Genomic DNA, 15,662 nt, shown 5'->3' with positions numbered 1-15,662 from the left:
GACTTGGAGGGGTTGCCTGAAGTTATGGACTGAATGTTTGTGTCCCCTCAAAATTCATATGTTAAATCTTAATGCCCAATGTGATGGTATTAGGATGCTGGGCCTTTGGAAAGTGATTAGGTCATGAGGGCAGAGTCCTTAGGAATGGCTTAGTGCCCTTATAAAAGAGATCCCAGAGAATTCTCTTGTCCCCTCTGCCACAAGAAGACACAGGCAGATCTGAAAACCAGGAAGAGTGTGCTCATCAGACGTCAAATCTGATGGTGTGTTGGTTGAACTTGTCAGCCTCGGGAGCTGCGAGAAATAGATGTTTGTTGTTTAAGCCACCCAATCTATGGCATTTTTGTTAGAGCAGCCTAGACAGAATAAGATGTTTGACTCTCAGAGGAAGCAGGCTTATAGAGAAGTAACTATATTATAGTGTGATGAATGCTATCATTAAATTCTGTGGAATTAGAAGTAATAGAACACTCCACTCTGCTTAAAGAGATGGGGTGTCGAAAAAATATGGACTAAGTTTGTTTTTAAGCTAGATTCTAATGGATAAGATGGAGATTAGGTGTGTTATAAAAGTTAAGCAGTGGGCTGAACATTCCAAGAGAAGGAATAACATGGATGAAGCAGAATACATGGCACTGCATTATACAACCAGGAAGGTGTCTGAAATGGAAAGACAGATTGAAGTTTAAGATAACATAGGCGAGTTCCCAGGAACTGGAGGGGGATTCAGAGGAAGCATGAAATAAAAACAGACCTCAAGTTCCTGGAACAGAAAAAAGACTGAATAAAGACCAAAAGAAATCTCAATAAAATCGGGACTTTAGTTAATAACGTATCAATTTGGGTCAATTAATTGTGACAAATATACCATACTAACGTAAGATATTAATCATAAGGGTAGATGGGAACTCTCTACCTATCTTCACAACTTTTCTGTAAATCTAAATCTATCCTAAGGTTTAAAAGTTTATTTAAAAAAAGACTTTAAAATGTAATGCCATTATGGGAATCATAAATATTCAAGAGGCAGGGAGAAGAAGATGAAGCAGCAAAAAGAAGAAAAAGAGTGAGGATGTAAAAGAAGGCAGCGTCATTTTCAATGAAAGAAGAAAGACTTTCCAAAGCTAATGGAGAGATTAAGAGGATAATAAAGAATTGTTGGACTAGAATCCCTCTAAAAATTGCAATAGTGTCCAATCCTGAGGAACTGATTCAATTAGCAGAACACACAGTTGTGGAAGACACCTTCATAGGAAGGCAGCTGTGCCTCCCAGGAGGGAAGTAAGTCACAAAACACTCTTCTTGAAATTATGGGTCCCAAAGTGAAATTCTTAGCGATACTTCCCTTTATTCTCTGTTATACGGAAATGGAACAAATCTTCGCTATAGTTAACGCATGTCACTTTATGCCTTCTTTACTACCGTATTCCCCTGACCACCCACAAAACCAGGGCTTTTTCATTTTAAAAAAATGTGTCCATATTCAATATTATTTGCCATCAGTAGCTAATTTCTACTCCTTACCTTCACCGGCATTCAGTGGATTTCTCTGCCCCTTTCCCTCTACCTCTGTGATCAAGCAATACAGCAGTTCGTTTCTGTGTATAATGCCTCTCTCCTCTTAAGAGTTTAAGTTCAAGTTTAGACTAAGCATGTTTATTCTCCTTTTAGGGAAACAAAATAAAACAAAACACTGTTACCTACCTGGGTCTGTCTTCCAGCACATTCGATACAAACCCACCAAAGCAAAGACTGAAAGTGTTATTGCAATCAAAGCAATAACCACAGGCAAAATGATACCTAAAAAGTATTGGAGACATTGTCAGTTAGAGTGGCTATTGAATTTCACAACAAATCATTCATGAACTGAGGAAAAGCATGTATGCTTCCTTTCTTCTTTAAACATCATTTTATTTAAAAGAAGATTTTTTTTTTAAGCAAAGAAGTTAATTATCTGATTCCTGGGTTTTGCCCTAGTTGTCATTTCTGATGTATCCACTTGATGTCAGTCTTGTAGCCTTTCTGAAATAAAACTCCAAACCTAAGGAAGACAGTTCCCACTTTCCTGGCGACTGAAGGAATGAGGAGGTGGGAGACTGGCCAGGAAGAAGCTGTCCCCTATGGTCAGAACCATATTCACACTTTATATTCTTTACTAGTTTATAGTGAAGTTACTAATACATAGCTTGGATGAAGGCATTCAGAAGGCACAAACTTCCAATTATAAGATAAATAAGCACTAGGGTTTTAATGTATAACATGATAAATAGAATTAACTCTGTTGTATGTTACATATGAAAGTTGTTAAGAGAGCAAGTCCCCAGAGTTCTCATCACAAGAAAAAACATTTTTCTATTTCTTTAATTTTGTATCCATATGAGGTGATGGATGTTCACTAACTTACTGTGATAAGTTTCATGATGTATGTAAGTCAAATCATTATGCTGTACACCTAAAACTTATGCAGTGCTGTATGTCAATTACATCTTAATAAAACTGGAAGAAAAAGAAATATATATCCTCTACTGGTTCTAGTGGAAATGCTCTAGTCATAAAGCTGGCTTCTTAAAAAAAAAAAATCACTAATATCTTTCTGTAAAAATACCTTAGGACTAAAAAGGCATACAATAACATAAGTGGATATAGATGGATATCATGGTGGAACAATATGGTCCAAGAAAGATAAGCATGTGTGTATTTGTGAATGTCTGCTTGGGGGAGTGGTGTTGCTACAGTAAACTAGGGTGAGTTTTTGCTGTTCTCATTAAAAGAAGGTCTTTGCTGTTTGTTTGTTTGTTTTAGCATCTGCCTTCTTTTCTGACAGTCATTTCCCAGGTTAAAACAAGAGTGAAGAAAGGAAAAAGCTGTCATAGGGATATAAGTAGAGATATTGATGTTATAGTTACTATTTAGTTAGGTGTTCTCATCTGCTGGCATATGTACTCCTTATATTTACCGGGGGATTGAGAATAGCTAGGAGATTCATTTGTAGGGTGGGTTACACTTCACTGTTATGGTTAAATATTTGTTTTAAGTAAGTTCTGCTGGGTTCATATTAGACCTTACATGAGATCATTAGTGCCTCCCAAAATGAAGATGGCATGAATCAGCAGCTCAATAAATACAATACTGACTTATTGAATGGAATGACTTTACCTAAACCTAAGATAATCTTTTATTATCACAGCTTCATATATATTCATCTTATTCTTAACTTTCAGGGAAATTAATGAATATTCTCTATTCAGTCCTAGCATAAACAGTGGCTGACATATATATGTTTTTGCTAAAATGGAACTTTTCTTAAAAGGCCATTTTTAACATTAAGGTAAAGTTTTGTAAAGGTGAAAATTCATTTTTATGGAATCCCGGCCCATGCACTTTGGCTTATCAGAGATTAGTCCCATCAATTCACCTTGACCCCTGGTGGTAGCTGCTTAGCACTAAGGTAAGAAAAAAAAAAATCCCCAAAGTGTATTTATTAAAACCAGACTCAATGGGAGGAAACTTTCAAAGCAGGTAGCAATTATATAGGATTATAATGGGATTGCAGGTTCAGTAAAGTTGAGAAAAGTCTGTCTATAGTTGAATCCCTTCCCTTATTGGTAACATTCAAACTTTCTGCAGTTCTACTGCCTTGAAAGAAGATGCACGTATTACTCACTGGAATAAGAGGGGCTGGTTGAAGAAGAGCTTGCATTTTTTGCGTTCTCAGTGCCTATTATTTTAAGAAAGAAAAAAAGTCACCTTTGGTTAATGTGTGCCAATTCTCACACTCCTCCCCCCACCTCCCCCACTCCCCGTTTAGGTAAGCCTCTGTGATTTATAGGTATGAGTCTTGGAGTGAAAACATTTTATCTCATTCTGAAAGAGTTCTGTTTCATGACTCAAGATTGGTAGGGAGTTAATGTATACAATCTGATGAGTTTGGACACATGCATATACCCATGAAACCATCCCCACAATCAAGGTACTAGACAGAGTCATCACCTCCAAAAGTTTCCTCGTGTCCCCTCCCTTGTTTGAGGATGTGTAGTTTTGTTGTGTATAAATTATACCTCAGTAAGCTGTTTTTTAAATGGGTGAGGTTTTCTCGGTGAGGAGGGGTCAGGCGAAGCAAGCTTCCACTCATACACACAGAAGTCATACCTTGAGACTGGGAGATGTTTTCCAGAATTGTTACTGATATTGAGGATAACGTAGGGATTCTGGTAGGTGACGCATCTGGTTGTAGAGTGTTAACTGTAGGAAAATGATAAATGTAGCGTCAGATGATAGTATTTGCTCTTCTTACTGGATTTCTTTGCAGATTCAAACAATTTGTATTTCTGATGATCTGTAAAAAACTGCTTATTGTTGAATAATGGGATGCATACAGTTATACATTAAATCATGAGTTCATTCTATCTCCTGCTGTAGAGATGATTAAATTTGGAATGAGAAAACTTGGGTGTTAGTAGTATACCTTCAAGAACTGGCCAAAAAAACGTGAGCAAGTTTCTCATCTTAGGCTACAGACTGTATCACCTACTGCATGAAGTTCTGCATCCCATAAGAATGCAAATCAATGCAGAAGCATTAATCACAGTCTAGATATTACAACTTTGAGTGATAGTGATTCTTTTCACTATAAATACTTAAAATGGACATAAATACACAGGACTTCAGATTTTATAATGTTTCTTCGTGGTCAAAGGGAAAGATTGCAGTTGAGACTTTGGTTGGAAGAACTGGGGAAAAAAATAATAGAAGATCCCTTCATTTTTATCTCAGCAGTGGTTTACAGTTGTAGGCCTTTTCTAGAGTAACTGCTGCTTGGATGCATTTCGACCACTGTCCATGCTCTTTTTACCATGGCAAATGTTAATTTTAAATTGATTATTATTATTTGTTTGCATAAGTCAACATTTGCCATCTTTAGTCAGAAGGACTAAAACAAAAAAATAATAAATAAAAATTTATTATTCAAAACTCATAAATCTCAATAAATTTCAAGGAAACATAGATAATTATATGTTTTATAAGTGTACAACGTTTATTCTTGTGAATCTGTAATAAAATGTAATTTGTATTTTGAACATTTTTTGAAAAATAATTCTCTTTTTCTTGAAATATGAAGTAATATCTTTTAATCACACCTGTTTGCCTTGTCTCTACACTGAATTGCAAGCTCCTGGAGTGTGAGGGCTGTAATTCCCACCATCCACCACACGAAGCTCTGACCACAGTGGGTATGCAGTAAGATGTAGCTGACTGCTTGGGTAAACTAAGAGGCACCTCTTACAATTATGGCCCCCTTAGGAGTGTGAAGACCATGCATAATTGCATGAAAGAAATTGATATTGCCTATGACTGCCTTGTATCTTTCTCTCTTTGTCACCCACAGCCCAGCACGCACTGCATGCTTATGCATTTTTGACATTTGTGGGGGGAGAATAATGTTAAGACTCTGTTCTTGCCAGGCAAGAGATCTGTGGGAGGAAGCTAGATATATGCCCGTAAGAACAAAGAAAAATGTCAGGCTCGTGCACTGAGCAGGCAGAAAAAGGAATCTTAAATACAAGAGTGGGAACTAGCTCAAACCTCGGTACTTAGCTGCTTTTTCCAGTGTCAAGTGTTCTAGTGAGGATGAATGGTCTTTTGGTTGTGTTGGTAGAGAATGAGATGGCTGATTAAATAACCAATGGCATTAATTCCCCTGGGATTTCCCAAGGGTTAATTTTCAAGACTCCACGTTCTACCTTATTACCTTCTCATAGACAGGCTAAGTGGCGGCTACAGTTCTGAGTATAATCTATCTGGTTCAGATGAAACTCCAAGCTTTCCTCCTTAAAAGGTTAAAACGTGTTGACTGTCCAGTGCCATTATTGCTAGTGATCCACAGAGAGGCAATAGAATTAACCCTTCTTAAAAGAGGATTTGTTGGCTCCTTGAACAAAGACTTATTTTTTTTTCTTTTAACCGCAAACTTTAGTTAATAAATCATTTCTGAAACCAGCACACACACACACACACACACACACACACACACACACATACACACACTTCACCTCTATTACACTGACTGATTTCTGGTGTTTTACTTCATTTTAAAAAATAGTAGTCATGACCCGCTAATGGGAATTAACTTACAGTTTGAGAAACCCTGTCCATTAGCATGATCATATTGATGAAATTACAGGTCTTGGCTGAATTCATAAATTGTGAGTTTAATGTAATTCTTCCTGCAATTAAGATGGAGCCATGGTATGTTCAGAGCTTATGATTTCTGTGGATTTCACTGAGACTGTATTATGCCACGTTCTACTAAAGCGGCATCGGCAGAGGAGGTACAGGAGAGGTACAGTGGATGGTTGAGAGCATGATTCTGAAGGCTGAGTACGCGGGCTCAAATCTGACTCTAGCACTTATTTGCTGTGGAATCTTAGGCAAGGCACTTAAACTCTTTGTGTCTGAGTTTCCACATCTACAAATGGTGATTATAATTTTTCTACATCATAGTGTTGTGAAAATTAAATGAGTAAGAATAAATTTAAATTGCTTAGAAGTGTTGATACTGATATGTTTATAATATATATAATTACTATAAAATTATGTTAATTTATATTATATTAATATATTATTTTATAATAATATCCTATTGTTATATTGTGATTAGGCACCTACAGAGTTGAGTCTTTCACCAAAGTCAATTTATCTAATTTTCTCAGGTATTCTAAGTGTAAAGCTATATGACTCTTCAGACACTTACATGTTTTCAGAAGCTTCCTTGCTCTAGTCAGGAACTGGAGAAACTGGAGTATATGGTGTTCTTAGATGACATCAGTTTGCTCTTAGACCTTGACTTTTGGTGATTGTAATGATTATTGAATTGCAGATATGGTATGTTATGACTTAAATTTAGTTTGCAAACTTCAGGCCAGAAATTGGAGCAGGCTGTTTGAGGCAGAGACTTCAGAATAAAGTCTGTTGTTATAAAGAGACTTGAAGAACCAAGTCTATTGTAATAATGTGTACCCAAATTTACCCGATGGATTAGTCTCCAAAATTTACAAACAGCTCATGAGGCTTAATATCCTCAAAACAAACAACCCAATCAAAAAGTGGGCAGACCTAAACAGACAGTTCTCCAAAGAAGACATACAGATGGCCAAAAGGCACATGAAAAGATGGTCAACACCACTAATTATTAGAGAAATGCAAATCAAAACTACAATGAGGTATCACTTCACACCAGTTAGAATGACTATCATCAAAAAATCCACAAACAATAAATGCTGGAGAGGGTGTGGAGAGAAGGGAACCCTCCTACACTGATGGTGAGAGTGTAAATTGGTGCAGCCACTATGGAGAACAGTATGGAGGTTTCTTAAAAAACTAAAAATAGAGCTACTATGTGACCATGCAATCCCACTCTTGGGCATATATCTGGAGAAAAACATGGTCCAAAAGGATACATGCACCCCAGTGTTCATTGCAGCACTGTTTACAATAGCCAAGACATGGAAGCAACCTAAATCCCCCTCGATAGAGGAATACATAAAGAAGATGTGGTATACACACACACACACACACACACACACACACACACACACACACACAAGAATATTACTCAGCCATTAAAAAGAATGAAAACAACGCCATTCACAGCAACATGGAGGGACCTAGAGATTCTCATACTGAGTGAAGTAAGTCAGACAGAGAAAGAGAAATATCGTGATATCCCTTATATGCGGAATCTAAAAAGAAATGATACAAATGAACTTATTTACAAAACAGAAACAGACTCACAGACTTAGAGAACGAACTTATGGTTACCGGGGGGGAAATGGGGGAAAGGGATAGTCAGTGAGTTTGGGATTGACATGTACACACCGCTATATTTAAGATGGATAACCAACAAGGGCCTACTGTATGGCACAGGGAACTCTGCTCAATGTTATGTGGCAGCCTGGATGGGAGGGGAGTTTGGGAGAGAATGGATACATGTATATGTATGGCTGAGTCCCTTTGCTGTGCACCTGAAACTATCACAACATTGTTAATTGGCTATACTCCAATATAAAGTAAAAAGTTAAAAAAAAACAAATTTACCCTATTGCCATCTGACAGTGGAACACATTTGGCTCTTGCTGTAAACCAATTACTAGGTAAATCATTGGAAGTTTTAAAGACAGAAGACCTTATTGATGTCCCAGGGTACCTCTGGTGGTTATGAGAATGCACCTCATGGAAGGCGAACTACAGTGTAATTGACCGAGGTTCCCCACCTGCTCTCTGAATTCCATCACTGTGTTTGTGCTGATGCCATACCTCCTGCGGGCTGCTCCCAGCCAGTGATTGAGCCTGGCAAGTATATGAAAGCAGGTCTGCTCCTGGGAACCATGGGTTTCCCTGAGGAGGGACTTGAGCTGGAGGAGTCCCTGATGGCCTTCTCAAACCTTCCTTAAAGGAAGGCATACCATACACAGATATTAACAGGAGAAAAAGTGTGAGAGGCAGTAGAGGATAAAATATTCTAGTGTGAGAAAGAAAATAAAACTGTGTGTTCTGTTTTCATTTCACCATGTTTCCTATTCTTCTTTTTGATATGTACGCATTTGATATGTGTTTGAGGGACTAAATTCAATTGAACGGAATGCTTATTCATTTTTCTCATTATTTATAAATAATTGGAACTGGTCTCTAACTGCAATTTGATGGATTCATGTCTCACTTTTAAAAAGAACTTTCCAGCACTTGTCACATAACTCATTCCCTCCTCCTTAACACATTTTCTCCATGTGGCTCCAGCAGAGCACACACTGCTGGTTTTTCTCCTACTTTATGTCTTATTCTTCTCAGTCTCCTTGGCTGGTTTTGTCTCTTCTTTCTGACTCAGTCTTGGAGGGCCCCAGAATGCAGTCCTTTGTCCTCATGTCTAACTACACTAATTTCATTGGTGATTTCAGTCAATTTCAAGGTTTAAATAGAATATCAGTGCAAATGATCTCCTAATTTATGCTTCCAGCCTAGACCTCTTTCCTAAATTTCAGATTCATAATCATGGCAAATAATAAAAATCTGAAACTCAACATGTCCAAACTTGAATTTCTGCTCTATCTGCAGCCTTTCTATCTTAGCTGATGGCAGATATTCCTTCCAGTTGCTCAGGCCAAAAGCCTCAGAGTTATTTTTGATTCATCTCTTTCTATACTATTCCAAATGCAATCGTCAAGAATGTCTATAGGCTCCACCTCCAAAATATATTTGGAATTTGGAGATTGCATGCCACCCTATGACCCTATGACCACACTGGTCCAAGCTACCATCATTTCTCTCCTCGAAAATTTGCAAAAGATAATCTTGCTTCATTTGACAGTCTCTCCTCAGCAATCAGAGTTATACTTATAAAACATGAGTCAGATCATGTCACCCCTCTGTTTAAAATCCTCAGTGTTTTTCCATTCCACTTACAGAAAAAATCACAGTCCTTGAAATAACCCACCAAATCTTAGGTAATCTGCCTGGTATATCCCCTGCCTTTCTCCCTGCCCTGTTTATTTAACACACCAGTCCTCTCCTCAAGTTGTAGCTCTGTTTAGATGCTCTTCCCCCACGTATTAGGTGGCTCACTTCCTTCTTGTATTTTCTCAAACCTTTTTATGACTTTCTTGACCACTTTTTCAATACTGAAAATGGTCCCCACCTCTCTGGCACCCATAATCCCTCCCTTCTACACTGTTCTACATCTTCTCTTTCTCATAGCACTTATCACCTCCCACCTTGCTTTATAATTTGGTTAATTAATACGTGTATTGATTATAGTTTGTCTATACTTATACTAGAATATAAGATCCTCGAGGGCAAGAATCTTTATTTTGCTTACTGATATTTCCCAAGCGCTAGAGCAGTGTGTACAAGTAGCGACCATAAGTTTTGCTGAATGGACAAACAAATTTTTTGGCAGCAGATGCGACTATTGTTGAGGAGGAAGTGAATTCATGTGTTTTCCTTTTTTGCCTTAATATTAGGACGGGTACTTATTTAAAATCATTTTCATTATTTTTTTTCATTCATTCTGAAGTAATAGAAAAAAATAGACACCTACTCTGGGTCCAACAGTAGATGCTGAAGGAAATACAACAGAGTACATGAGAGAGTTATTTCATTTAAGGAGCTCCCACAGGGAAGGTGAACAGCACAAAGTTGATTGATGTGGAAAAAACAAACAGTACGTCAAGGATTAAAATAAGAGATACCATGTTATTGTTAATTGAATTTTACTTATAAATTAATTCTCAACAGAAAGAATTAGAGGTGCTTAAGCAATGATATAGGCCATAAGATGAATAAAATAAAAATGAGAAATCAGAACAAAGGAAACTGGAAGAAACAAATAAGCTCCTTCTAAGAGTTAATACCAAGCATCAATATGGTTGCTGGCGTTGGCCATAAGAATTGGTTCTGAGCATCCTGACACTCAGGGAAAGGGAGCATGGTTTACTCTAGGCTTTCATTATCAGAGTGGAAAATGGTCTATTATATACGTAAGTGGCACATCAGCGGCCCAGTCAGTAAATGCTATGAGTATGGTTGGTCCCATTCTCTGTTTTGGGAGGGGAATATGCTGGTATGATCCCTGAGGTCTCTTCTAGCTTTAAGATTTAGATTCTTGTCAGGGTTCCTTTCAATTCAGATTTTGTCATAGCTAGTCTGCATTTTCACTTTTAACAGGATCCCCTCATCTACTTAATGAGCAAAATGACAAAAGGAAACTTTTCTGCCTTCACATGATAAAAATTAATTTCTGCTCTCATCAGACCTGAACTTTCTGACCTAGTTGTACACTTCAAGCTATGCAAAAACAATTTTTATCTCGAAGTTCTTTCACTTTGCTTTGGGCCATCAGCATAACTAACCAGAAGTAATAGCATCCTCTAACCCAGTAATAACTGTGACTAGAGATTTGTTTACTTTAGGTAACTCTGTAGAAATATACGTTGAAGAAGGAGGGCATATTTTTCTTTTGTGACTTAATATAAATAGTTATTAATTTCCAGAAAATTATATACAATGCACAAAGACTGAATGGGGCACTGTTAATTACTTCCATATGTGCTAACTCACCTTATTCTTAAACATTTTTATTATGTGCTTTAAAGATGAGAGATACTGTGGCTCAGAGAGATAAGGTAACATGTCTGGCAATAAGCAGAAGGGCTAAGACATAAGCCAAGTATGACTCAAAACCCTATCTGTTTCCTTTCCATTATGCCGTGCAACGAACAGGTTTCAAGTGAGTTGAGTTCATCTTACTTGTTAATGGTATCATTATCAATGAGACCAATGAAATTTTTTTCTCAGCATTCTGAAAGTTTTAGAATGTTCTCATCTCTCTCCCAAAATATATACATCATCTTACCTGAAATTCACCATTTGGATAGTACGACCTGAAAACACTGAGAAGCTTTTCAACGTGTAACTCTTCCTGTGCCATATGCTTTCTGAGAATGTGAGCGTAAGCAATCCAAAACACGGACATGAAAATGTTAAAAAGGACTTTATTTTCAAGTTATGGGACACTGCATGCCAGGCATTGTTCTAAGAGTTTTACACTCACTATTGTATTCATAATATTTTCATTTCATAAAGTGGAAACTGAAGCCCAGAGAGTGTAAATAATTTGCTCAAAGTCACACAGAGCTGGGGTTTGAATGCAAACTCTAGACTCTGTTCTGTCAACCACAATTCTGTGCTGCCTAAGCTTCTGCTCCTCAGTCGGAATGAGTTATAAGGGCATGCCTCTTATTTTTGTTACATGAAATGTTATCTATTTCAATTTCGGCTCCAATTGAGAAGGTATTCTTCCTACCAAGGTAAACTAAACACCTCCTTCCTTCAATAGGCCAAACCAGACTCTGCATATACATACAAGCAGACAGAATTATTCCTAGTGTATTAAATAAAACACATTGTAGAGCTCATTGGAAGAGCTCACACCCTTAGCAATATCATTGAAATGTGTTGGTTCTTAAAGTGAGTGTTGGCTAGCTAATCAGTTGAGACTGTGAGTTTTTATGACCTTTCAGTGTAGACTAGAGAGCCACAAGAACAGGGCCGAGCACTTCTTAGAGCGTTATCAGATCCCTGAACTAGAGAAGAACCCACATAGCCATACCTAGATTTATAGATTCATACAATTTCCTAAGTGGAAGTTTATGCCAGACCCTATCACATAAATATTGGTATATTTTTCATTCCATAACTGAGTTATTTTATTCTCAACTAATTTTCAAACAGCATAAAATTTCCAAGTTAACAAAAACAACTCTGGATATCACTTCGCTATGGGTATATTTCTAGTTTGAGTGCGTTCTACCTGAACAATAGTATCTGTCAATAGTTCTACCCGAACAAAGTTCTACCTGAACAAAGATTCTGTCATTCAAAGTTCAAACATTCAGGTAAGTAATCCTCTGTATAAAAATAATTCATGCTTCACATTATATGAATTCTGAGAGATGAGTAACCAATCCCAGGCATTACATAAGATGTCAAGCATAATGAATGAACCAAGACAGAGCATCCTCCTTTCCAAAGGCCAGTAGTCAGTTTTGATGGGACTTTTGCCTGTACTGGCTTCTGATTTTCCATCAAAATTAATGTCTACAATACAATTGAGGTCCTGAAACACAGTTGAGAAAGTCAAGAAGATGGGTACAATGAGAACTTTCACAAGCTGTGCTGGTGACTATGAGAATGTTGTTGTGGTGAGTAGTTTTATGTGTCAACTAGACTTGGCCATGGGGTTCTCAGATATTTGGTCAAGCATTATTCTGGGTGTGCCTGTGAATGTGTTTTTGGATGAGATTAACATTCAGATCAGTAGACTGAGTGAAATAGATTACCCTCCATTAGGGCGGCTCTGATCCAATCAGTTGAAGGTCTGTATAGAACAGAAAGGCTCCATGGAGTAAGAAGAACTCTTTCTGCCGGATTGCCTTGAGCTGGGATATCAGTGTTTCCTTTGCCTTTGAACTGAGATATCGACTCTTCTTGGGTCTTGAGCTTGCCAGCTTTCAGACTGGAACTTACACCATTTGCTCTCCTGGCCCTCAGCCCTTTGGACGGACTAGAACTATACCATCCATTCTCCTACCTTTCCAGGCCTCTAGTTTGCCAACTGAGATCTTAGGACTTCTCAGACTCTGTAATGCATGAGCCAATTCTTCATAATCAACCTCTTTAGAGATTTCCATGCATATATACAAATACATATATATATATATATATATATATATATATATATATATATATTCTTTTTGTTCTGTTTCTCTGGAAAACCCTGACAAATATAGTTATATTTTCAGAAAGTTAAGGGCAGATGGTTTATTCCTTTCCCAATACTCTGAGGCATATTGTTCCATTTTTCTCTGGAGCTGAGGTCTCTTATCAAAGAAATCAAGAGGTTCATTTTCAAGGACAAATTATTAGCTCTGCCTGTCTGTGAGAAAATGATAAGGCTAAAGAAAAGTGAATTCTATCATTGCTTTAAATTGTTGTAATGGCCGCATGATGGCTGCATATATCTCTGGGGAATAAACAGTTTTTCATCACTTTTTAGTGGGTCTTTCTATCTCCTCATTCGCTCTGAATTCAGAGCTAAAAAAATGAGTAGGTAGAAAAATCTGGCAGCTAGAAAGTCGCTTTTTTCATGAACCCCTTCCTCATCTTTCTTAAACTGCTTTTTCCCACCCAATGTATACCACAACAACAGCTAAAGGGAAAAAACTCTCTTCCTTCTCTGATCTTAGCATAAGGTTATCTGAGGCTCATCTATGACACATCACTTTACACCTACATGACTGCTGGAGTGATTATAGTTATTTATTATATTGACTAGTAACCCTTAATGGCAGGCTCCATGTAACACTCAAACTCTTAGCTAGTGCTATGTGTGATGGAACAGAACAAATATTTATTGAATGCCTCAGTTAGTGGTGATTGGTTGAATATACCATTCTGTATATTTGACAGGGGATTATACAAAATTTGGAGTCTCTCCAGGTATGTTACAGTGGTCAGGTGAAGTTTGACTTTCCCACATGCTTTAGATATTGGGCATGAATTCCTCATGCTTAGCATTGTTAAACTCAGTTGTCCATTCATACTACCTTTGCTCTGTTGAGTGGAATGAATGGACATGTCTTCTGACTTTGATCATTTCCATCTAACTATGACTATCTTTCTTTTATCTTTATTACGTAAAATTGAATGTCATATCTATGTATAGTTGCTTATAATTCACATTTTATATATAGTTGCCTTACTTATCCTGAATTCCAAAAAAAGATCCTACATAAAACAATCAACAATTTCTAGATCCTTAAAAATAGTTTTTGAAGAGAGTGGTAAAAACATAATTTTTCAAGAAAATTAAAGTCAGATGCATAATCTGAAAGAAAGTATCAAACATGAGAACTCAGTATGTTCTAGTCAAACATTAAATGTATATTTAACTCATAATTATGGAAGGAAGCAGTACTAATAATTCTGTGGTCAAGAAGTCTACCTCAACTTTACCTAAAAGAGAAATGCTAATTATTTTAAGGAAGATGCCTCTCCTTGATCATATGGGTGAATATCTGTGAATTTTTTGAGTGTATCTGGATTTAGTCTTCAGCCCAAACATACATCTGAAGTTTGAGACTGACTTTTCTACAGCTGATAGAATCAGCCTCATTTCCTTCTAGTCTGCTATTCAAATCAGTGGTTTGTCTATTAATTGTTTTAGGAGCATTAGTTTCTATAATTCAAAATTAAAGTCTAAATGGGCTTTTTATTACATTTAAAAATCAATTATAGCTAAAGTTGGCATTGTGTTGATACCATTATTTTAAACAAAATAAAAGACGCTTCAGTCTCCCCTTAAAATGAGCTGACACTTTGTCAGCTTCCCAATTGTCTTTCATCTGTAACTTCTCCTTGATAACCAATCCATGAAGCGGGCGGACAGGACTTCTCCAGAACAGTGCAAGGCATCAGCCGATGTAAAGCTACCCTCTTTGCCTGGATGTACTATATTTATGCTTTGTTTTGCTTTGCTTTTCCCAATGTTTTTTCTGTTGCATTTCTAGACTATGTAGATGGAAATAAGAATAAAAAAATATGGCGATAAGGTGAAATAGAGTTAACAATATAAAAATAACTTCTTTATTCATTTGATGTATTATGTAGAAGATAAATGATGAAAAGTTAAAAGCATAATAATTTTCATTTCTAATTCTTTGAAGGTAAACTATGATGATTATTCAGGACATTTGCTGTGAAAATGTCAGAGTCGCTCATAATTTTCAAGCCTTTATTTTTCCAATTTTTAAAAAAGTTACATGATCTTACAAGTTTACTTCATGTATTTCTCATTTTATATATACCAAAGGTGGTTATTATTGAGAACCTAAGAGATTTGTCATGTATATAAGTACCAGGTAGGATGTAGGAAGGTAAAAATCCCCCAAACAATTATAATTTCAAAACAATAGGAAGATTCAACATCATCATTTTCCTCTGCCCAATAATCTTTTTCAATTTCTGTTGCTCCATCATCCAGAATTTATTCAGTTTAAAACTAAGGATGGCAAAGCATGAGCACTTCTTTAAGTGATAACATTTTAGGCTGT

The 15,662-nt window shown here is 36.8% G+C and overlaps 2 protein-coding genes across 11 annotated transcripts in view; one reads left to right on the top strand and one right to left on the bottom strand.

Annotated features, from left to right (window-relative positions):
- Positions 1-15,662, top strand: part of LOC307186164 (uncharacterized protein) — a 437,480-nt gene that overhangs the window by 308,239 nt on the left and 113,579 nt on the right. The window lies entirely within an intron of this gene.
- The window catches only part of EMCN (endomucin), an 88,309-nt gene that overhangs the window by 15,600 nt on the left and 57,047 nt on the right, over positions 1-15,662 (bottom strand). For both annotated transcript variants that reach the window (XM_079921016.1, XM_079921017.1), the window contains 3 exons: positions 4,150-4,242; positions 3,665-3,718; positions 1,705-1,800 (listed from right to left, as the gene is read on the bottom strand). In XM_079921016.1, coding sequence (XP_079777142.1) covers positions 1,705-1,800; positions 3,665-3,718; positions 4,150-4,242 — 243 coding nt within the window. The remainder of the gene's footprint in view (positions 1-1,704; positions 1,801-3,664; positions 3,719-4,149; positions 4,243-15,662) is intronic.

The sequence above is a fragment of the Stenella coeruleoalba genome, assembly GCF_951394435.1.
Source record: "Stenella coeruleoalba genome assembly, chromosome: 4".
NCBI classification, from domain to species: Eukaryota; Metazoa; Chordata; class Mammalia; order Artiodactyla; family Delphinidae; genus Stenella; species Stenella coeruleoalba.
This window is presented reverse-complemented; position numbering and strand designations above follow the sequence as displayed.